The 23,044-nt window shown below is 42.0% G+C and overlaps 1 protein-coding gene across 33 annotated transcripts in view; it reads left to right on the top strand.

Moving 5' to 3' along the window:
* Positions 1 to 23,044, top strand: part of DST (dystonin) — a 467,794-nt gene that overhangs the window by 381,681 nt on the left and 63,069 nt on the right. For all 33 annotated transcript variants that reach the window (XM_061623014.1, XM_061623016.1, XM_061623029.1 and 30 more), the window contains 6 exons: positions 3,241 to 3,472; positions 3,802 to 4,028; positions 5,926 to 6,048; positions 8,437 to 8,538; positions 14,734 to 14,835; positions 22,270 to 22,443. In XM_061623014.1, the coding sequence (XP_061478998.1) occupies positions 3,241 to 3,472; positions 3,802 to 4,028; positions 5,926 to 6,048; positions 8,437 to 8,538; positions 14,734 to 14,835; positions 22,270 to 22,443 (960 nt within the window). The remainder of the gene's footprint in view (positions 1 to 3,240; positions 3,473 to 3,801; positions 4,029 to 5,925; positions 6,049 to 8,436; positions 8,539 to 14,733; positions 14,836 to 22,269; positions 22,444 to 23,044) is intronic.

Here is a 23,044-nt window from a genome sequence, read left to right as displayed (position 1 = left end):
ATGTTAACAGTAATTAACTAATGCATTGAGAAGAAGTTGGCTAATAGTGCAAACCATTGGCATTTTAAAAATAACATTTTATGAGGAGAGACGGAAATATGGGGAGAGACTGAAAGAACTGGCTTGTTTAGTCTGGAGAAGAGAAGACTGAGGGGAGATATGATAGCACTCTTCAAGTACATGAAAGGTTGTCTCATAGAGGAGGGCCAGGATCTCTTCTCGATCGTCCCAGAGTGCAGGACATGGAATAATGGGCTCAAGTTGCAGGAAGCCAGATTTCGACTGGACACCAGAAAAAAATTCCTAACTGTTAAAGCCATATGACAATGGAATCAATTACCTAGAGAGGTAGTGGGCTCTCCAACACTGGAGGCATTCAAGAGGCACCTGGACAGCCATCTGTCGGGAATGCTTTGATTTGGATTCCTGCATTGAGCAGGGGGTTGGACTTGATGGCCTTATCGGCCCCTTCCAACTCTACTATTCTATGATTCTATGAACATAATGTGTTTCATTTAACATTGTGGCTAAATATAAGTGAAAGGGGAAATCTGTTATTCCTTCCCAGTTATAAAACCATGATCAGGAAGCTGTTAATACGTGATAATGATGTAGATACAAAAGTACATGCAGTTAGTCCGAACTGTGAGCTGCCTTACTTGGCTAACAAGCAGATATGATCCGGACACCTGGATTGAGAAGCATAAACTTAAGCTGCTTGAACTGAAATCATAGATCTGTATGCATTTTGTGGTCTGCTGAGAATGACAAAGAAACCGATTGGGAGCAGTGACGATAGTGCTATTAAATTAAACATACATGTAAATGGCCAATTGCCAAGAAAATCCAACACGGTCACATTTGACTTCAAAAAAGGAAACTTCACAAAAATGAGGGGATTGGTAAAAAGAAAGCTGAAAAACAAAGTCCAGAGGGTCACATCACTCGAAAATGCTGGGAAGTTGTTTAAAAACACTATATTAGAAGCTCAATTGGAGTGCATACTGCAGATCAGAAAAGGTACTGCCAGGGCCAAGAAGATGCCAGCATGGTTAATGAGCCAAGTCAAGAAAGCTCAGAGGCAAAAAGTCTTCCTTCAGAAAATGGAAGTCTTGTCCGAATGAAGAAAATAAAAAAGAACACAAACTCTGGCAAAAGAAATGCAAGAAGACAATAAGGGATGCTAAAAAAGAATTTGAGGAGCACATTGCTAAGAACATAAAAACCAACAACAAAACATTCTATAAACACATTCAAAGCAGGAGACCATCTAGGGAAGCGATTGGACCCTTGGATGATAAGGGAGTCAAAGATGTACTAAAGAATGATAAGGAGATTGCAGAGAAGCTAAATGAATTCTTTGCATCTGTCTTCACAGTGGAAGATATAGGGCAGATCCCTGAACCTGAACTTACATTTGCAGGAAGGGATTCTGAGGAACTGAGACAAATAGTGGTAACGAGAGAGGAAGTTCTAGGCTTAATGGACAATATAAAAACTGACAAATCACCGGGTCCGGATGGCATCCACCCCAGAGTTCTCAAAGAACTCAAATGTGAAATTGCTGATCTGCTAACTAAAATATGTAACTTGTCCCTCGGGTCCTCCTCCGTGCCTGAGGACTGGAAAGTGGCAAATGTAACGCCAATCTTCAAAAAGGGATCCAAGGGGGATCCCTGAAATTACAGGCCAGTTAGCTTAACTTCTGTCCCTGGAAAACTGGTAGAAAGTATTATTAAAGCTAGATTAACTAAGCACATAGAAGAACAAGCTTTGCTGAAGCAGAGCCAGCATGGCTTCTGCAAGAAAAAGTCCTGTCTCAGTAACCTATTAGAATTCTTTGAGAGTGTCAACAAGCATATAGATAGAGGTGATCCTGTGGACATAGTGTAGTTAGACTTTCAAAAAGACTTCTGAGGAAGCTTAGCAGTCATGGAATAAGAGGAGAGGTCCTCTTGTGGATAAGGAATTGGTTAAGAAGCAGAAAGCAGAGAGTAGGAATAAATGGACAGTTCTCCCAATGGAGGGCTGTAGAAAGTGGAGTCCCTCAAGGATCGGTGTTGGGACCGACGACACTAAATTTGCTGACGACACTAAATTGTTCAGGGTTGTTAAAACAAAAAGGGATTGCGAAGAGCTCCAAAAAGACCTCTCCAAACTGAGTGAATGGGCGGAAAAATGGCAAATGCAATTCAGTATAAACAAGTGTAAAATTATGCATATTGGAGCAAAAAATCTTAATTTCACATATGCGCTCATGGGGTCTGAACTGGCGGTGACCGACCAGGAGAGAGACCTCGGGGTTGTAGTGGACAGCACGATGAAAATGTCGACCCAGTGTGCGGCAGCTGTGAAAAAGGCAAATTCCATGCTAGGGATAATTAGGAAAGGTATTGAAAGTAAAACATCATAATGCCGTTGTATAAATCTATGGTGCGGCCGCATTTGGAATACTGTGTACAGTTCTGGTCGCCTCATCTCAAAAAGGATATTATAGAGTTGGAAAAGGTTCAGAAGAGGGCAACCAGAATGATCAAGGGGATGGAGCGACTCCCTTACGAGGAAAGGTTGCAGCATTTGGGGCTTTTTAGTTTAGAGAAAAGGCGGGTCAGAGGAGACATGATAGAAGTGTATAAAATTATGCATGGCATTGAGAAAGTGGACAGAGAAAAGTTTTTCTCCCTCTCTCATAATACTAGAACTCGTGGACATTCAAAGAAGCTGAATGTTGGAAGATTCAGGACAGACAAAAGGAAGTACTTCTTTACTCAGTGCATAGTTAAACTATGGAATTTGCTCCCACAAGATTTAGTAATGGCCACCAGCTTGGATGGCTTTAAAAGAAGATTAGACAAATTCATGGAGGACAGGGCTATCAATGGCTACTAGCCATGATGGCTGTGCTGTGCCACCCTAGTCAGAGGCAGCATGCTTCTGAAAACCAGTTGCCGGAAGCCTCAGGAGGGAAGAGTGTTCTTGCACTTGGGTCCTGCTTGCGGGCTTCCCCCAGGCACCTGGTTGGCCACTGTGAGAACAGGATGCTGGATTAGATGGACCACTGGCCTGATCCAGCAGTCTCTTCTTATGTTCTCTTGTGTATAAAAAACAGTTGATGTTTTAAACATGTTTTTTCAACAATAATTGAGGTTTCTTTCTGGTTTGACCCAAATTCATTTAAATATTTCTTTTAGTCTGTCACTCACCCAGTTTCCTCCCCCTCCTCCCAATTTGTCTGCATAGTTCCATGACAAGATAGATTCAACCACTGAGAGCCTGGAACGCATTGTTGACCGGTTGAGGCAGCCACCTTCAATCTCTGCCGAGGTTGAGAAGATTAAAGAACAGATCAGTGAAAATAAGAATGTGTCAGTTGATCTTGAAAAACTTCAGCCAGTGTATGAAACGCTCAAACAGCGTGGGGAAGAAATGATTGCACGTTCAGAAGGAACTGATAAGGACATATCTGCTAAAGGTAACAGAGGATGTCAGACTGAAAATGCTTCTTTTTAGTTGGAATAAACAAAGTAGTGAAATATAAAAATAATTAAAAAGCCAACTGCTAATTTGTACTTTTTTTTACTGACATGAATATTGTATAAAATAGTCTGATTAGTTTATATCCCATTATTGTTGATTTGATGTTTGTAAATGGCCACTTTTAGAGTTTCTCAAAATTTACTTTTCCAAAGCCATTTTTGTCTGCAAGATAAATGGCATAAACAAATTTACACAAACACCTTTACAGCAGCAGAACTTATATATACCTGCCCATGTAAATAGCTAGTATATTTTGCTTCCTAGTGGTTCAAGATAAGCTTGATGAAATGGTCTTTATCTGGGAAGACATCCATACCTTGGCTGAGGAAAGGGAGGCCAAACTACTTGATGCCATGGAATTAGCAGAGAAATTCTGGTGTGACCATATGGCTCTTATAGCCACTATTAAAGATACTCAGGATTTTATCAGAGAACTAGAAGGACCTGGAATTGACCCTTCAGTGGTAAAACAGCAGCAAGAAGCAACTGAGGTAAATGAAAAGCCCTATGGCCACATATTTTCTAATAATTATATATAGGGATGTTAGTGTTTCTGACTATATTGCTATGATATGTTTAATAGTATGGCTAATTTATTCAGGATCCCAGTGCCAAAATACAAGTAATACAGAGTTAAAATTCTTGATGTCCTGGTTCAGATGTAACAAGAAAACATTGTTTTCAGCTACTTGAACGAGTCACAGTGACTCATACTCTCTCCCCTTCCTCTCTCATCTTCTGTGCACCAGAGGAAGTGCTTCCAGTTTTAACAAACCACTGTTCCCCATTACATCTCAACTCAGAAACTAAAAAAGCATAGTTTGATCCTGAGTTTAAACAAACCAAAATTCCTTGAGTTCAGATGTAATAGTGAACTGTGGACTGCCCTCCATAGTTCATTGACACAGCAGGAACCCCTAGTTTCCGTTTACATCTGAACAGGGCTTGGCAAAGAATCCAGCACTATCTGTGTGGATGTATTTTTTTTTAATGTATGCAAATAAATGCATAACAAGTAATCTTGACTTTTGGTTTTTGTCTTTTTGTACTAGTCAGTAGTACACATTGTGGCATGAGAACCTGTGCACAGTGAAGGAAGAGACATTAAATAAAATGGCATTTGAGGTGATGGTGATGCCTGTCTTCTACCTCCAGGGTCAGAGGTAGTTTGCCTCTGAATACCAGCCGCTGGGAATCAGAAGTGGGAAAGAGTGCTCTGGCACTCAAGTCCTGCTTGTGGGCTTCCTTTAGGTGTTTGTTTGGCGACTATGAGAACAGGATGCTGGACAAGATGGGCCTTTGGCCTGATCTTGCAGGCCTCTTCTTTTGTTCTGCCAGTGGTGCTTTCACTCTGAGGACTATCATGCACTTATAAGCCATCACATGATAATACAAGCATTTAGTAGAAAAAATGAATGTGTGACTCATCCTTAGAAGACCAGCTCTTCTTACCCAGACCAATTTTTTTTCTCTGCCCAGTATTTAAAGAACTGCATGATTACATTTGTGTATCCACTGTGTCTTTGGGCTGTGTTTCAAGTAGGAGCCCCACTCCGCAGTAGTGCCTGTTGAAGCAGTTTTGAAACTGAGAGGACTTTCATAAACAGCTTGTTATGTGGCATGGCAGGAGGTGGGTGAGATAAAAGGGCTGGAAAGTAAAAACAAAATCTCACTGGGCACCTATAAGCCATTGAGCATGCCTACAACTGCTCTTCGGTTCTCAGCCTTTGTTCATAAAAGTCATAAACATTGCAGTATGAGTGAAATAACAGAGTCTGGGATTATGTGTATTTTCCCTAATGATGTACTACCCAGACTTTGTCTCTAGAGTGCACTTTTATTTAATAATGCTTCAGAACTACTAGATATGCTTAAAAGAAAGCTAGTATTCACCTTATTTTCTTAGCATTATGGCATTATGTACAGTTGGAATGTTAGCTTCCTGACATTTTATGAACAGGTGGGTACGTAGGGTCCCCCTAATGCAGCCTTTCCCAACTAGTGGGCCACCAGATGTTGTTGGACCACAACTCCCATCAGCCTCAGCCAGCATTGCCAATGGTCAGGAAAGATGGGAATTGTGGTCCAACATCTGGTGGCCCACTAGTTGGGAAAGGCTACCCTAATGCTCTTGGGAGGGGGTAAATTTTAAGCCACTGCGACAGCAACCTCCTGCCCAATGAGTGAACGAATACCTTCTCTTAAATTGCATGTTGTCATCTTCTTTATATATATATATATATATATTAAATTGAAGCAAGCTCTGCATAGTCACAGCCTCATGCTATGCTGGTTAAACCCACATGGAAAGTAAATGTTTGTCACTGTGAATGAATCCTAAGTATTAAATGTACTATTATGGAAGCTGTCACATTTTTCTTCTTTTAGACTATCAAAGAAGAGATAGATGGGTTACAAGAAGAACTAGACATAGTGGTGAACCTTGGCTCTGAACTCATAGCAGCATGTGGAGAACCTGACAAACCATTAGTCAACAAGAGCATAGATGAGGTATAAGTCATGTAAATGTTTGGTGTTTCATGCCTGTACAAAATGGATAGGAGAGTTAGGGGAAAAAACACCCTTGATGTATGGTGCCTAAGTCGAAGACTTGGCATAAAGACAGAATTCTTTCTGGAGTCAAGAGCAAAATTTACCACACAGGCTTCTGGTTTGATTTTGAACCCCTTTAGGCAATTTGCAGCACTGAAAGAAACCTATAAAGCATATAGTTTAACTTAGGGGTAGCCAGCATGGTGCCCTCGAGCCATTATTGGACTCCAACTCCCATCAGCCCGAGACAGCATGGCTGGTGGTCAGGGATGATGGGAGTTGTAGTCCTGCAACATCTGGAGAGTACCATGTTGGCTACCCCTGGTTTAATCCCCTTGCCCTGCTATGTGGAATCATCCACATATTTAATTGTGTCCCGATACCAGAAATTATCTGCCCTATAAATTAAAACACATTCCCATTGAACTCAGTTGGGCTTTATTCTAAGTAGACGTGTATAGGATAGCACTTTAACCCACCTTAACCAGATAGTAATATAAGCAGAGAGCAGGTGTGAGAGATTTCTTGTGCCAAACAATTAAGGAATAATGTATAAAAGCAATGCAGATGTCAAGCAAGTGAGCCAAGCCCACATGCTTTACAACAAAGCCAAATAAATAAATAATTTAAACAATCACAAGCCAAATTAACCTTAGAACTGGGGAGAAAACTTCACCCTATGCTGAGGACAGTGACAAGCTAGAGTATGAGAATTTAAGCAAAACCTGGCCATAAGACTATACTTACCCTCTTAACCCAGTACATTCCGTGCAATCAAGACAGAATGCTTGTGCACATTCTCCACTCTCCTCTTGCCCCATCACCAAGCATAGGACAGAACTTAGAAATCAAATAAACACAGTGACTTGGATCCTAAGATAAGTTAACTACAGGAAGTTCACAGGAAAGTTTCCTATTCCCTCCTCTCCCCCGTAAGCACCTGCACCCTCGAAGAACCTCTCTGGAGGTGTGTCTGTGTCCCTAAAAATGAGTCATGGTGAGCTGACTTTACTGCCAAAAATTGGGAGGACCTGCATCCAACTCTGAATGATTCCTCCATTCCCCCAGCAGTCTGCCCTGCCCCATTCCACATTGTTCAAGAGAATGCCTCCCCAACCCTCCAGAGAAGCTTTTATAGGGATGGAGAGTCGCTGCAGTGAGTGGGGGAGAAGAGGATGGGAAACCTTCTGTGAACTTTCTTCAGTTAAATTATTTTGGAATCCAAGCCAGTATCCATAGGTGTTACTTTCTATGAATAGTGAAGGAAAGGAGGGTACAAACATGTATTGTGATCCTGATATCACCATGGCCACTTTCACTCAATAAATTTATTCCACTTTAAACAGTCATGGCTTTCCCCAAAGGATCCTGGGAAGGGTAGTTTGTGAAGGGTGCTGAATGTTGTTAGGAGACTCCTATTCCTCTGACAAAGCTCCAGTGGCCAGAGGGGTTCAACAGTCAGACCCTTTTCCCAAAGAATTTTAGTGATTGTAGCTCTGAGCTATGGCCCCAACGTAAGTGTGGTAAATAAACCACCAAACATTTGGTGGAGGGGATCCTGTTCTTAACTGAAAAATCATATAGCTACAGTGGTAAACATATATATCCAACTAGATTTAGTGAGATTCCTTGCTCCCATGCAGGGCCAGCGCCAGGCATGACTGGGACCTTGGGCACCAGCCTGCCCCGGGCACACGGCTCCTGCCTGTCCCATCTACTTCTCTCCTGTCTTCTGCTGCTGTGTGCTGTGCATGCAGGGCTGCCATCAACCAAGATGGCATTGGAGGCTTCTCTAAGGGGCTGATGCCCCTGTCGCCATCATGGTTGATGGCACACATGCATGCAGTGGAGGCTTCTCTAAGGGGCTGATGCCCCTGTCACCATCTTGGTTGATGGCACGCATGCCCGGTACACTACATGCACGCACATGCCTGCCATTAGCCCCTTAAAGAAGCCTCAGCCACTATCTTGGCTGATGGCAGCCCTGCGCACACAGAGCGCACAGCAGCAGGAGAGAGGTAGGTGGAGCGAGCGAATGGGTGGGTTGTCTGGAAGCTCCGTCCCTGCAGTCCGTGGTAGGAACCCTGCCACAGATCATGGAAGGGGTGTGCTACTCCCCAACCCTAATGAGGGGCCCTGCAGGGACCCTTAGCCAGGGCTCGACCTGGCCGCCCTTTGGCACCGTCCCTGCTCCCATGACAATACTGGGGAGGCTCCTGCTGCATAATTGTTATATTGCAGACAGTTAGAGAAACTATCTTCTGATTTCTATCCTGATTTTAAGGAATAGATTATAGACATTTGTTCCCAATTTTTAACTCAACTGGATCTCCATTTAAAACACAGCTAAATTCTGCTTGGGATGCTTTAAATAAAGCATGGAAGGAGCGTGTTGACAAGCTTGAGGAAGCCATGCAGGCAGCTGTTCAGTATCAAGATGGATTGCAGGTAAGGTTACTTAATCTTTAAAAATTACAAGTATTATCAATATTATTTTGGTGGGATTGTTTTTTTGTTTTGTTTTGTTTTTTAAGATTAACATTTTTAATCAGCCAGGAATCACTGATTGTGTTAACAAGGCCTGTATTGATTCCCAACTGTTGTTTCAGCACAATTCAAGATGTAAGTTTTAATTTAACCTATAAAATTGTGAATGGTTGTACACACAAGAGAGAACTCCTCATCATCCTGCTGCAGTTTCTTGGATGCCTGAGTTCTGAGATTGCTTGGGGCCAGCACGCTAAATGCTATGTTAGTGTACAAAGGCTGTATTATGATGGCTTACAAGAAGGAGTTCTCAGGCAACATTCTGCCCTATAGCTTGTATCCAATGTAGCACTAAGTCACCTGTTAGTGCAAGGATTTACCCTTGAGCAACTGAACTTCCCCCCCCTTCCCCCTGAGCACACTACGCACCCTCCCCAAATCTGTGAAGGGTTTTCCCCCAGGGTGGGGACCCTCTGGCCCCCAGGCCAATCATGGCACTTCAGGGGGTTCCATTCCCCCCAAAGGCCATTTTCCCCAAACATGCCCATCTGATAATGTCACTAGTGATGACAGCTGATGGGCAGGAGGACAGGGTTTACACCTGCATTGGCTGTGCAATTCTATCCCAAGATTGTGCAGCCAAGGCAGCAGGATTTAATCTCCACTCATCAGCTTTGCAGAGAGTAAAGCCCTGTACAAAAGTGCTCTTTAAAGCACCTTGTGCACAAGAGCTACTTCAAAGAGATTTTTCAAAGGCTTTAAGACAGCTCCTGCCCTCCTGTTTGCTCAAACGGGAGCATGGGGGCTGTCTTAAAGCCTTTTCCAAGAGTCCACACACTTTCCTTTTAAGTCCCCTGAGATCAGGGACAAAGGGGAGGGGGGAAAGACTAGCAAAAAGCTCTTCCAGGTCTCCCTGCCCTTTCCTTTTAAGTATATGGCTTGGAAGACTCTTTTGCAAGTCTCTCTCCCCTTCCCCTTTAAGTCCCCTATCTCAGAGACTTAAAAGTGAAGCACAAGGGATTTTGCTGTGTGGGCTGTCCCATACCCGCAAAGCAGATTCTGATAAGGTTCTGGCCAAAGGAGCCAAAAAGGTTCCCCTCCCTTGTGGTAATGCAACAAGTGCATTGAATACACTGCCCTATGGTTTTTTTGGTCGTACAAATGACCTGGTTGTTTGGGCTGGCCTTTGATGGAATTGGGCAATTTTAATTTGATGTCAGTGGGTATTTTAATCTGTTAGTTTTACTTATGTTGAATTTAAAATAGTGTTGCTTCTCCCAAAGAATCCCAAAGAAGTTTGTGAAGAGTGCTGAGAGGTGTTAGGAGATGCCTTATTCCCCTCACAGACCTACAGTCCCCAGAAGAGGGGCTAACTGTTAAACCAGTCTGGCCACTGGAGCTTTCTCAGGGGAACAACTCTCAGCACCCTTCACAAACAACACTTCCCAGGATTCTTTGGGGGAAGCCATGACTGTTTAAAGTGGAATCGATGGCTGGTGCAGAGCTTGGAAAAGTTACTTTTTTTGAACTACAACTTCCATCAGCCCAATCCAGTGGCCATGCTGGCTGGGGCTGATGGGAGTTGTAGTTCAAAAAAGTAACTTTTCCAAGCTCTGGGCTGGTGTAGGTGTGGCCCCCTGATTAGCCAAGCCAAACAGCTGTTAGTCTGGCTTTTAGAACACTGACCGTTGGTTCTTACTGAGCATGCCTGTGCATGTCATTGACTTCAGCGTTAAATTTCTTAATTAAAAATCAGCCAGGCATTTTTTTAAAACCTTTACACTGCAGAAGATGAAGGTCAGAGTATGGGGCAAGGTCAGTAATAGGATTACAGGTACTCTGTGATCATGGCTCATTTTTAATTAATTTCAACAAATTATGAGAACACTGACAGAAAAAAAGTCCAAAAGGGGTCTGTTGTTTTTCCCCTCTCTTTTTACACTTTAAACTCACGATTCTCTCTGACTACTTTGTGTATCGCCATGAACATTTACAGCAGTGTTAAGCAAGCGTTTCTGAGTTCAGGACTATATGTTTTGTAAGGTTTTGTTTTGAAATGAGCTTATGAGAAGCATCAGAATGGCATGGGTGGTATTTTCAATTTAACATTGCGGAATGTAAAAAATCCATGCTGGCTATAGTATACAGCCAATCTTGTGGCTGTATAATTAGGCATAAACAATCTAAAGTTAAATACATTTTAGGGGCCAAACTACATGTTACATGGATCTCCTGGCATTTTCTACTCCTAAAAGTGTGTGTGTGCTCCCATGCTCGCTCTCTCCTTTCACCCTAGCTCCTTAACACAAATCATTCCCCTTCCCTAGAGCTACAGTAAGATGCAGAAGGAAAAACAGATCAGCATAATATTGGCCTAAGTTTAAGTAAAGCCTGTTTTTACTTATGACTAAAGTCATGGCCTCATTCAGATGTAAAAACAAACCTTGGTTTGTTGTTATGTGCACAAACCAGGGCAAACATTAGGCTCCAATGTTTGTCCTTCTTTATGCATTTCCCCCTCCTTTATGCATGAGGGGAGAAAATTTGAAGTGTTAATTTGTGGTTTGTAACAAATTAGTTTGTGCAAACTATCAAATCCTGTCTGATACCTTACTTTCTCAGATTTGGATGAAACAGGAAACCATGATTTGTTATAAACCAAACACTTCATGTTTAAACCCCTTACACATGAAGATGGGAGAAAGGAAAAGGAACACGTGATCTGGATACTTGCTGCAGCTCATTCACAAACCATGGTTTGCTGTTGCATTTGAACCAGGCCTATATGTCAATGAAATGAGGATAAATTAGTAGATCAAGAGAAGCTCTGTTGAAAAAGAGTATAGTCACTACAGTACATTTAGTTCAGACAAAATATAAGGTGATAGCTTTCAAACCAAAAATGGGGAAAAAAAACTTTTGTGGTTTTGTTCTATATCTTGTATTCTGGACAGACGACTCGCTTGGTAGATTTCATACATTTTAATTTTGTAGTGTGTCATATTAGTTGACATGAAATTTTTATCCAGTAGAAGCATGTCTATAATTTAATATCTTCACATTTTATGGCTGGTAGCTTCCTAACCATCTATTGATAAGGTTAAAGTTATAGTTCAGGTACACTGGGTGTGTAATAGGAGCACTAAAATTAGCTGAAGCTTTTTCAAGCAAGGTTTTTGAAAGGATAAGTGGTTTAACAGTGCTAGGAGCTGAAATGTTAAAATCTATTTATCTAAATTTTTAACATCAGCCTTCTTTTTTCACCATTATACTATGTAAGCATTAAATGTCCCTTTTTACTTAATAGATCAATTCTAGCAATGATACTAATTGCTTGTTTCAATAGACACTGCTTTTCCATTTCACAGGATTTGAGGCTTAGTTTTGTAACACTTTCTGCATGATTGTTGCACCAAAATCCTGATCCTATAACCAGATTTTGGTCTGAATATATTCTTGTTGATTTAAGCACAAATCATTAATTGTTATCAATAAAGTCTTAACTAATCTGACAATAACAGTGGATTCTATTCATTAAGCAACACCCCCCGGGCCCGGGTTCCAAAATTCTCATATTAGCCTTGCTAAATTGTACCTGGTCAGCAAGTTATAAGATTGCCTCTCTTTGGATTATTTGTAATTGTAAATGAGGCTCCTGCTTCATTGCTTCAGATGACATACATTCTCAATAAAGTTAGAAGAACTACCACTTAGAACAGGGGTGGGGAACCTCATGTCTGGAACCACATGTAGCCTTCCAGGCCTATCTTTCTGGCCCCTGGCACTCTCCTCAGACCACGCCCCCTTTCCCAAGGTGACAGCCCTCATCAGCCCTACTTCATACCCTCATTGACTGTTTTTGCCTGGCTGGAATGTGCCGTTGAACTCTCGGTTGCCTGGATGAAGGACAGAGTGGGGTGTGTGATTGTGTGTAGATGCTCGCCTAGTGTACAAAGGTAAGATTTACATCAGTTGCTGTACCCACTTTTGCCTCTGACCTTGCTCGCTATTGGCATGTTGCTCCCAGAATTTTGCCCAGATGGGAATGTGGCCCTCAGTCTGAAAACGTTTCCCCATCTCTGCATTAGAATAAGTAGTTTTTAATTAAAACTTTGATGCAGTTTACTGATGTGTGCTGATAATCACGCTGCTCAGTGAAAATTCCAAAGTACATAATCTAAATTAACACAAAAGTATTTTATTTAATGTGAGCAACCTATTAACACAGGGATGTATTACTGCATAACTCAGTGGTGTTACAGGAAAACAGCGCTGCAGCTTCCATTTGATACAATAAAAGTTCATTTTCCATCCCACACATCAGGCCATAGTAGAATGTTAAGAAGCATGGCAGCATCATAACATCATTCCATTTATTTTGTCCCATACCTTATGAACAATGAGGGGTTTTTTTTAAGTGTATTTGACCAAAGGGTCCCAGCAACATGTCACTGCCTATTTCAGCATTCATTTCTTAAACTTAATCCTAATCTAAAAACCATCAGTCTCTTATCCTTTATCCTGCATTGTCTCCAATATACACCGTCTGCCATCCAGAAGACATGTGCAGGGCTGGTGTGTACTCCGGAGAGATTTGGAACTCTTTTCCCCCTGGGTCTAAGTAGGCAAGCCCCCAGATTTTATCAGGGTAGGAGAGTTGTTCTTGCTATCTGTGTAGTTATGCTCTTAAATGGAATATCTGCTGCCAAATTGGAGGTGAACACAGCTGTTCAGGTATAACTGATGCATAATCCCCAGTAGTAGTTCACACCTCATTAATGAGAAATGAAGCGGCCTTTGCTATGCGATGTTATGAAATGTCCTTGAATGTTATGAAAATCTAGCTGTCTCTGCTGCATTTCTAGTCATCTTGGGTCGTAGATATGGCACTGGAAGAGTGTTTGACTATCTTGCTCTGGCCTCCCTCTGAAGATCTTCAAAGCATCTCGAGACTTAAAATAAATTACTTGACTCATACATTCCAGAAGGGTAGTCAGATCAGTCTGTTGCAGCAAAACAACAGATTTTTGCCGGTTTATAGACAAACGGTGCAATTCTGTGCATGCCTAGTTAGAAGTAAGACCCAGTGTGTTCAATGAAACTTACTCCCAGGTAAGATGTATAGTATTCCAAGCCAACCTATTTATTGTGACATAGCCTTATGCTGGAATAATTTAGGCTGCTTTCACACGGCACTTTATTCCATTATTCTCATGATTTCTTATCTGGTAATCTGCACATTATATTTGATCTTTTACACAACCCACAAGCTAGCTCTAGAATGCTAGTGCAATGGTGCAAGTTTAGCGCAGATTTTCATGATAAATGATACCAGAAATAATCCGTTAGCAAGACTAGGAACCTGGAAAATTGTGGGAGTTTTTTGCTGGCTGCAGCCACTCATGTGAGAGGCATCCCAGCGTGCAGTGCACTTCTGCCCTTTAGTCATGCCGGGGGGAGGGGGTTGCCTGATTAAAATTGTACCAGTATTCTGGCATCAGCGCAGATAGCAGCAGCATTTCCCACACACACCCCTGTGTCAATACAACTAAAATAATTTTAAAAGTCAAATCCTAAAGGGACAGGACTTATATGGCGATGGGACAAGAACTTGGACCCCTCTACACAGTGGAGAACAGTGCACATGTGTAATAATGGGTGAGGGATGAAAACAAGCCATATGAAAGATAGTTGCGCAAACTGTTGGTATATTGGCTGAAAAAGTGATTGTTCCTTAACTCAAAAGGTACTGCAGTATGAAAGGAATTTTAGAAATTGGGACAGAAGCGCTGCCTTTTTAATCTGTTAAACTAACACAATCAGCCCCATGTGTGAAAGCAGCCACTGTCTTTAAGGTGCCACAAGATTCTCCATTCTTTTGATGCCACAGTTGTATGCTTGTTTGGAACAAAACTATCTGCCAACACATCCTCAGAAATGGGAAAATGCATGCAAAATTGTCATCAGGAAAAACCCAGTAGAAATGTCTTAAGTTCCTTGCAATACTTCTAATTTCATGCAATAGCAAATATACTGAATGGCATTCACAGCTCAATTATAATTCTGTTGCAACTGCTATGATACTAATAGTATGCTACAGCACTATGTGTCCTATTATTTACCTAATTATATTATTTTAATATGTTAACTCTACAGGCCATATTTGACTGGGTGGATATCGCTGGCAGTAAATTAACTTCCATGTCACCAGTTGGAACAGACCTAGAAACAGTAAAACAGCAAACAGAAGAACTGAAGGTATGAAACAATAACTATTATTGTTGTTGTTATATCTGTGGTGGTTAATGTTTGGAATCTGCATTCAGCCCGTAACAAAAAGTAAGTTATTTTCATGTGAGCATGTCATTTTAAAATCTACAGTCCTTGTGAGTCTGAAACTAATATAACATCAATTTCCTCTAAAGCTTAGTTGCGAGTTAAAAAAAACTAGGTCCATTTTTTCCTCACTGCATCAATTACTTTTATGGCACTCGACTTCCCTTTTAGAATGAGCACAAGTTCCTGCAAAGTCTGTCATTCTTGATACCATGGATTAGTCCTAAATATTCAGAAATCTCTTCATTTCCACTACAGTCTACTGGGCAATGAAGCAAAAATCCCCAGCCAACTCTAAAAGCAAATTTGGAATGGAAATATGACTCATTCTGTTCATAATACCTGGATGCTGTTGTGTGCTTTACACAGGAAGCAGAGATGGTATAGGATATCCTATTTTAGGGCACAGGATTAGACTGGATGATCCACTCCAGCTCTGTTATTGTATGTGCAAAGCACAGGTGAACAGGTTGGAAAAATAAACAGGAAATTGTTACCAACCAGTATTCAAGCCCTGCTCTCAGCAGGGGTTGAACATTGAAAATTAGGTTTAAGGAATTACTTTAAGAAATGAAAGCAGGGATTAAAATATCATGGAGAATGGGGCAGGGTGGTGATCATGATGCATCACCCTGGCCTGTGGGGATACAGTAAGGTATCTGTGTATCTTTGGTCAAAGATGTTGGGCTATACAGGGAGTAGGACTATGTGAATGTGTCGCAAGAGGCAGGCTGCAGGAAGTGTTGGGAGGTTGCCCATTGATCTGTAGACTGTGCTGGGGGCAAAAGGACATTTTCTGTAGGTAGCATGCCATCAAGTGGGTTGTGGCGCCGCCTAATGTCCAAAGGCAGGAATGCAGAAGAGTCAAGACCTGGGCTGCTGCTTCTGGCCCTCCCCAGTTCATTCCTGACTTCATCCGCAGGTGTTTTGTTACAGCCTACGCTCCGCTAATCCCTGTCAGTGTGTGCTAGTAAATCTCTGTTTGTGTGAGATATAGTGTTGCATGAAAGGGTGTGTTTGTGTTACTTTGCAAGGGGGGTTCTTTATTCTTTCCTCCCCATTTTAGTGGGTTCGCTGGGTTTTTTCCCCTTTCTCTCTTCCCCTTACATCACCCTGGCCTTAGGGGGATACAGTAAGGTATCTGTGTATCTTTGATCAAAGATGATGGGCTATACAGAGAGTAGGATTGTGTGAATGGGTCAAAGGAGACAGGCTGCAGAAAGTGTTGGGAGGTTGCCCATTGATTTGTAGACTGTGCTGGGGGCAAAAGGAAGTTTTCAATACACCTTTCTACCTTCAATCTTCAATAAGCTTCAGGTGTGCAAACGGATTGCTTGGTCCGCTATGCCTGGCTCATGGAGATTTGCATGGTATTATAGCTGGTATTGGTTTCTGGGTTAACAGTCTTGTAAAGAATTGTTTATTAGAGCTTTGAAGAAATGGCTTTTGAGAAAGAGAAATAATCCGTTACATCAACCACTGGCATTCAAAACTCATGAGAGTGTATAATATGCATGTTGTCTTTTCCACAACCAAAATTAATATCAGATTAAAAGCTCTCCTTTGGGGTTTTTTTCCTCCCTCCCTGCATACACCTGTGCCTCTTCTTTAAACTGTGTAGGGATATCCTGGATAAGGGCCATACTGTGGACATGTTGACATGGTGGCCATCTACCTTGGGCTGCAGACTTCTCTGCAGTTGGAAGCAGGGATATGTCTCTGAAAAAGTCAGTTGCCCATTCCTCCGAGGCATCTCCTCCTAGTAAGGAGGTCCTCACAACCTGTCAGTCATATGGGTGGTAGGGAAATCAATGAAGCGAAAGCCTTGAGCACATTCCCACAGTGGGGATTGGTTGCTGCATAGATCAGTGTCGTATGAGGCCCCAAATAATCACAGTGTAAATGGGTATTTCCCCAACAGTGTGCTGCAAGAGTTGTACTAGTTATGTGGGGAGAGAATGGGTCAGAGCTTGGAAGATTACTTTTAAAAAGTAATAAATTACAGTTACAATTACTTGGCCAAAAAAGTAGTAATTACAGTTACAATAGCAATTGCTCTGAAAGTAACTGATTACTTTACTTTTTCTCAAAAGTAATCACTACAATTACATTTCAGTTACTTTTTTAAAAAAATGCCTACAAGGTGCTGGCCTTGGCTGCTTCACATCTAAGTAGCCTAAAACAATATTAAAACTAAACACACACACACAGGGGGTAGTAGAAGGGTTCGAATCCCCACATAGCCATGAAGCTCACTGGGTGACCTTGGGCCAGTCACTGCCTCCCATGAAAACCCTATTCATAGGGTCACCATAAGTCAGAATCAACTTGAAGGCAGTACATTTATTTTTTTTATTTTGAAGAAGATGATTATGATAATGCAGCATTTCAAATTAATTCTGTATGACAAGCATTCCATGCCAAGCTTGGAAAACCAAGGAGGAGGTATAAAATGTAGGCAAAAATACTTTTGACAAAATGCCATTTATCCTTTATATCTATATCTATAATTAACAATACAGCTGAATGATGTATGTAAAGTATTTTTTCTCTTTCCCTTTTTTATTAGTATTTTAGTACTACTGCTAAAGTTCTGATGAAAGAATAAAGCATTCATTAGCACATTCAAATGGTTAGAACACATCACATAAATTCCACTGAAGTTGGAGTTTTTGCCATAGAAAAGGCAAAAAATACATACCCTATGATAGCCCAATAGACAATCAGAACTAATATAAAACCCTATTGCTTCTCATTTGCAAATGTTGCAAGATCTAAGGTAACTCTAGATCATGTGAGTTCAGGTGATGCATGTTATGTAAATTTGTATAGATATTAGCAGAGATTGTCAACAGTCTGAGATGTGTGTGTGCCAATGTGTGCGTTTACCTAAGTGGCAGGCTTTTACCCTGCACTGAGATCACTGAGACTTAAGACTTAGTAAAATAAGAAAAGCTATTTTATTTATAGAAATACATAGTAGATAGGAAAGGCATACCTAGTTCTAACTAACTTGGAGGCGCAACACTCAGGTTTGGGAGTTGCCCTCCTGACTCAGGAGGGAGAGAGCAGAGACAAAGGTGTCTCCTCTCTCTTGGATTACTTTATTGCTTAACTGCATTCTGTGTTTGCCTCTGTAATTCTCACTTTTTTTTACCCACTGTTTGAATGTCTTTTGGGAATGCCTACTGATTATTTGTTATCATTTTGGGCTGATTACCTTCAGCTATTATCTCACCAAAGTTGCATACACATGACAGATTTAAAGCACATTTCCACCACCACCCCAAAAAAGAATCCTGGGAGCTGTAGTTTGTTACGGGTGCTGGGAATTGTAGCTCTGTGAGGAGTAAACTACAGTCCCCAAGATTCTTGGGGAAAAGCCATGTGCTTACATGTATGGTGTCTACTGGGAGACTCTTACGGATTGATTCTATACTCCCAGAAGTAAATCCTATTTACTGCTATGGAAATTACTTCCAAGTAAGTATGCCTGGAATTGCAGCTTTTAGGTCATGCTTAATAGCCACCTTGTATCAAACTGAACAGTTTCCAATCAGATTTAAATACTAACCACTTAAACTGGTCAGAGTGTCATTCCGTCTATTTCTGAAGCTCAGGCTGGAAGTGTTGTTGCTTATGTAGCCATGGTATCACCATCCATACCACACATAATAAGGAGTATTAGTGGGCAAGAGGGAACCCCAAGTGTTGCAGTATACAAAAAAGTGAGAGAGAAAACAGAAAGGGGATGACTCCCAAAACAGCCCAAATGAGTACTGAGCATGCTCTGTTATGAAATGCTCAGTGGCTGTGTGAGTGAGTGAGTGAGTGAGTGAGTGTGTGTGTGTGTGTGTGTGTGTGTGTGTGTGTGTGTGTGTGTGTGTGTGTGTGTGTGTGTGTGTGTGTGTGTGTGTGTGTGAGAGAGAGAGAGAGAGAGAGAGAGAGAGAGAGAGAGAGAGATGTCTCAGCTAACAGAAAATTATAGAATAGTAGAGTTGGAAGGAACCTTTAAGGTCATCGAGTCCACACCCCTGCTCAATGCAGGAATCCAAGTTAAAGCACACCTGACAGGCCAATTCCCCCCACAGAACTCCAGTCACAGAATTGTCTGAGAAGAGGGGCTGACTGTTAAACCACTCTGGACATTGGAGCTCTGTCGGGAGAATAGGAGTCTCCTAATAACACTCAGCACCCGTCACAAACTACACTTGCCAGGATTCTTTGGGGGAAGTCAATGACTGTTTAAAGTGGCATAAATGTCTGGCGTGGGTGTGGACAGAAGGTCATCCAGCGACTTCATGGCTGTGGTAAGATATGAACTCAGAACGTCCCAGCTGCACCCAGCATGGAACTACACTTTCAGCAGCAAATACCAGAAAACCAACTAAATGTGTGCTGTCAATGTGCAAAGCATTTGCTGGGGTGCATTTGGGTAGGTGAAGCAGGAGATAGATGGAAGGGGCTGTTTTCCATGCCTGCCACTTTACCAGTGCAATGCCCCATGTTTTTCCTTATTGACCTCCATCAGCTAGGGAAAAGTGGCCAGGGAAGGGGTTGCAGATAAAAAGTTTCAGCAGCAAATTACCCCCTCTCATAACTTCTCCCTAACAAAATGCCCCCCACATCAGTAGCAGACACCAGCAGGGAAGTTCTTTTTTGAGTTGTAATTCAGCTCTCATTCTGTTAATTCCCAAACTACACCAGTTGTCATTTTGACCTACATGCATAGGGAGAAAGACAGTGTAAAGGGTGTGCACAAGGGGGAGGGGATGACAAAGGATTTAGGACTTAAAGATTTAATATTCCATGAGTAGAAAAAAATACCCTATGCAAATGTCTATTATTGCAGAAAAGTTCAGTTCTACATATGTTTGCCATCTTTTCCTCAAGCACAACTGTTTTTGAGATAACAGTCTTATTCTCTGTTGCCCTTCACCAAAAAGCCATGTTAGTTGTCCAGTATGTGAAATGACTGCAAGCAGGTGCAGCCCAAGACAGTTTGCTACTTGAAGCAGAAGAGCAAATGGTGCCCTGCCTCCAAGTCATGATCATAGTACCATAGCTTGAAAAGTTATGTTGGCATTTGAGGCAGAAAATCTCACAAGTACCTCTTCCTGACAGTAAATATACAACAACCAAAAATTAAAATAGCTAATAATTTGTTGCATGGTGCCCCAAATTAGTTGCTTGGGGTAGTCATCTCTTGCTGCCTAGTGAGAGTCGCTCTATGAGAGGCACATAACTGAAGCAAAACACACAAACAGAAGTATGAGACTGCACCTACCTCCTAGTCTCTTGCCAGTTCCCAATTTTCACCCTCTCTGGAGGGGTGCAAGGACAAGCGGAGGGGATGCAAAGAGGGTGCAAGGACAAGTGGAGGGGATGCAAAGAGGGTGCAAGGACAAGCTGAGGGGATGCAAAGAGAGTACAAGGATAAGCTGAGGGGATGCAAAGAGAGTGCCAGGACAAGCAGAGGGGATGCAAAGAGGGTGCAAGAACAAGCAGAGGGGATGCAAAGAGGGTGCAAGGACAAGCTGAGGGGATGCAAAGAGAGTGCAAGGACAAGCGGAGGAGATGCAAAGAGAGTGCAAGGACAAGCGGAGGAGATGCAAAGAGGGTGCAAGGACAAGCGGAGGGGATGCAAAGAGAGTGCAAGGACAAGCGGAGGGGATGCAAAGAGAGTGCAAGGACAAGTGGAGGGGATGCAAAGAGTGCAAGGACAAGTGGAGGGGATGCAAAGAGAGTGCAAGGACAAGCAGAGGGGATGCAAAGAGGATGCAAGGACAAGCGGAGGGGATGCAAAGAGAGTGCAAGGACAAGCAGAGGGGATGCAAAGAGGGTGCAAGGACAAGCGGAGGGGATGCAAGGACAAGCAGGGTGTGCCAGGAAGAGCAAAGGGGGTGGGCGAGCAGGCTGAGGGAGGCAGGACGAGCGGGGGGGCAGGGAGAGTAGGCTGGAAAGGGTAACACATACACTCACCTCCACAGATCTTCACTTCCATTCTGCTGCTTCTGCCTTCTACTCCTCATTGCCCTCCAGCTCTGTCTGACTCTCCACTTCCTCCCTCGTGCCTCCATAGAGCACAAGGGAAGAGCTAAACAGAGCAGAAGCCCAGTTTGAGGCACATATCTTTCCTCCACCATTCCACAAATCACAGCAGCAGATGATTTCCCCTGCTTCCCCCCCAGTAATGTCCAAATGTAACGCAAAAAAGTTACATTTGCAGCTCAAAAGTAATGAAATTACCACTCGTTCTGTTACATACAAAATGTAACGAAGTTACCCACTCGTTATGCAAAATAGTAACAAATTACAAGTAACTCGTTATTTCTAACGAGTTACTTCCAAGCTCTGGAATGGGTTGTAGCCAATGCTAGTTCTATTCAGAGTAGAGCCATTGAAATTAATAGATGCAAGTTAGTAATGTATATTAATTTCAATGTGAATACGACAAGCATTGGGTACAACCCATTTAATTTAAAACACTTCAGTCACCTGTGAACCCAAATTCATCAGCCACAGAGGAGACTGCCTACCCCCCACACCACCAACACCTCTGCGTGATTCATTGCTCTAGCCTACCCTCCTTCCAATCAGCCTCCTCTGGGAACGGTCTTCTGCCATATTTCTGCATCCATTTACAATTACACCTAATTCAGAGATGTATTGGCATTCCCTATTCTCAGAGAAGGCATGCACAGACCTGTGACTACATGGGGTAGATCTTTCTGGAGTCAGCTAGTTTATATATTGCATTGACTAGTCACCCCATAACCAGAGATCTCTGGGTGACAAACAGTTAAAACTGTTTAACTAATAGTGGGGAAAAAATAATATAAGACAACAGCCATGTCAAAGCAGAGATTGTCAGTCAGGTAATATAACAACAACAACAACAGAGTGCCACAAAACATTCTTGAAGTGGTAAAACTATGCCCTAATCCTCCGTAACTGCAGAGATTAACACAGTTTTTTTAAAGAATCATATGTCTGTGTGCGATACAAATGTATGTGTTTGTGTGTGTATGCAGATAGATAGATATCAATTGATTTTAATTAATTGATTGATTGATTGATTGATTTATATCCTGCCTTTCCTCCCAGCAGGAGCCCAGGGCAGCAATAATATTAAAATTATTTTAAAAGTTCTTGCATTTATACACCTGATGTAAAATTTTTCAGATGTAAGAGTGAAGTGTGCCTCCTGTGTTAATTTGGAGAAAAGCTGTGCCTCATTTATCAGAATTTTGGAAAACACTAGAGCAGATACGCTCTGACCTGTTAGGCAATGTCCTAATTGCTCTTCTCTGGGTGTTATTCTTTGTTGATTATTGTCTTCCTATGTTTCAACAGCAATTTAAGAAAGAAGCCTATCAGCAACAGATAGAAATGGAACGACTAAACCATCAAGCAGAGCTGTTGTTGAAGAAGGTGACAGAAGAGAGTGATAAACACACCGTACAAGACCCTTTGTCTGAACTCAAGCTGTTGTGGGAAAGTCTGGAAGATAAAATTGTTAGCCGCCAGGTAAATGGAAACTGTGTTGAAATGGCATAGTGCCGCCTTATGTTGTCATGAAATGCTTGATCTTTGACACGTGTACTATGATCAATTCCAAGAGTAACTGTTTCCATATGCAACCCACTTGTGTGTAGAAGCTTATTACATGAGCTGTCCATGCCACTACAAAGCAAGCTCTGAGGATGTTTGGGGTAACATGGTGAAAATCTTCCTGTCCACGGATTGAGCTACTATGCAGGAACAGTTGGACACAAGGAGTCAACTGCCACATGGGGCAATTTCAAAGCTGCTTCAATGTGGCAGGTGTTCGTGAATCAGATTGCTACTGCTGCTGCTGTTTTGTTGTACCTATAAAGCCAGAAACTATACACTGTCATTATTTTTATTTATTTATATGGCATCATCAAAATACATGTTTCAGATTAGCAAAAAAAAAAAAAAAACTAGTCCCTGCCTCAAGGAGTTCACTATCTACATTTGGATAATAAAGGAAAGGATGACAAGAGAGGACGGTGAGAAAACACAATGGCATGGATTTAGGCTTTGTTTCATAGCATCATAGAATAGTAGAGTCGGAAGGGTCCTATAAAGCCATCGAGTCCAACCC

Source organism: Rhineura floridana, chromosome 4 (genome assembly GCF_030035675.1).
Source record: "Rhineura floridana isolate rRhiFlo1 chromosome 4, rRhiFlo1.hap2, whole genome shotgun sequence".
NCBI lineage: Eukaryota > Metazoa > Chordata > Lepidosauria > Squamata > Rhineuridae > Rhineura > Rhineura floridana.
Note: the sequence above shows the minus strand (reverse complement) of the source record. Positions and strands in the feature narration are given on the sequence as shown.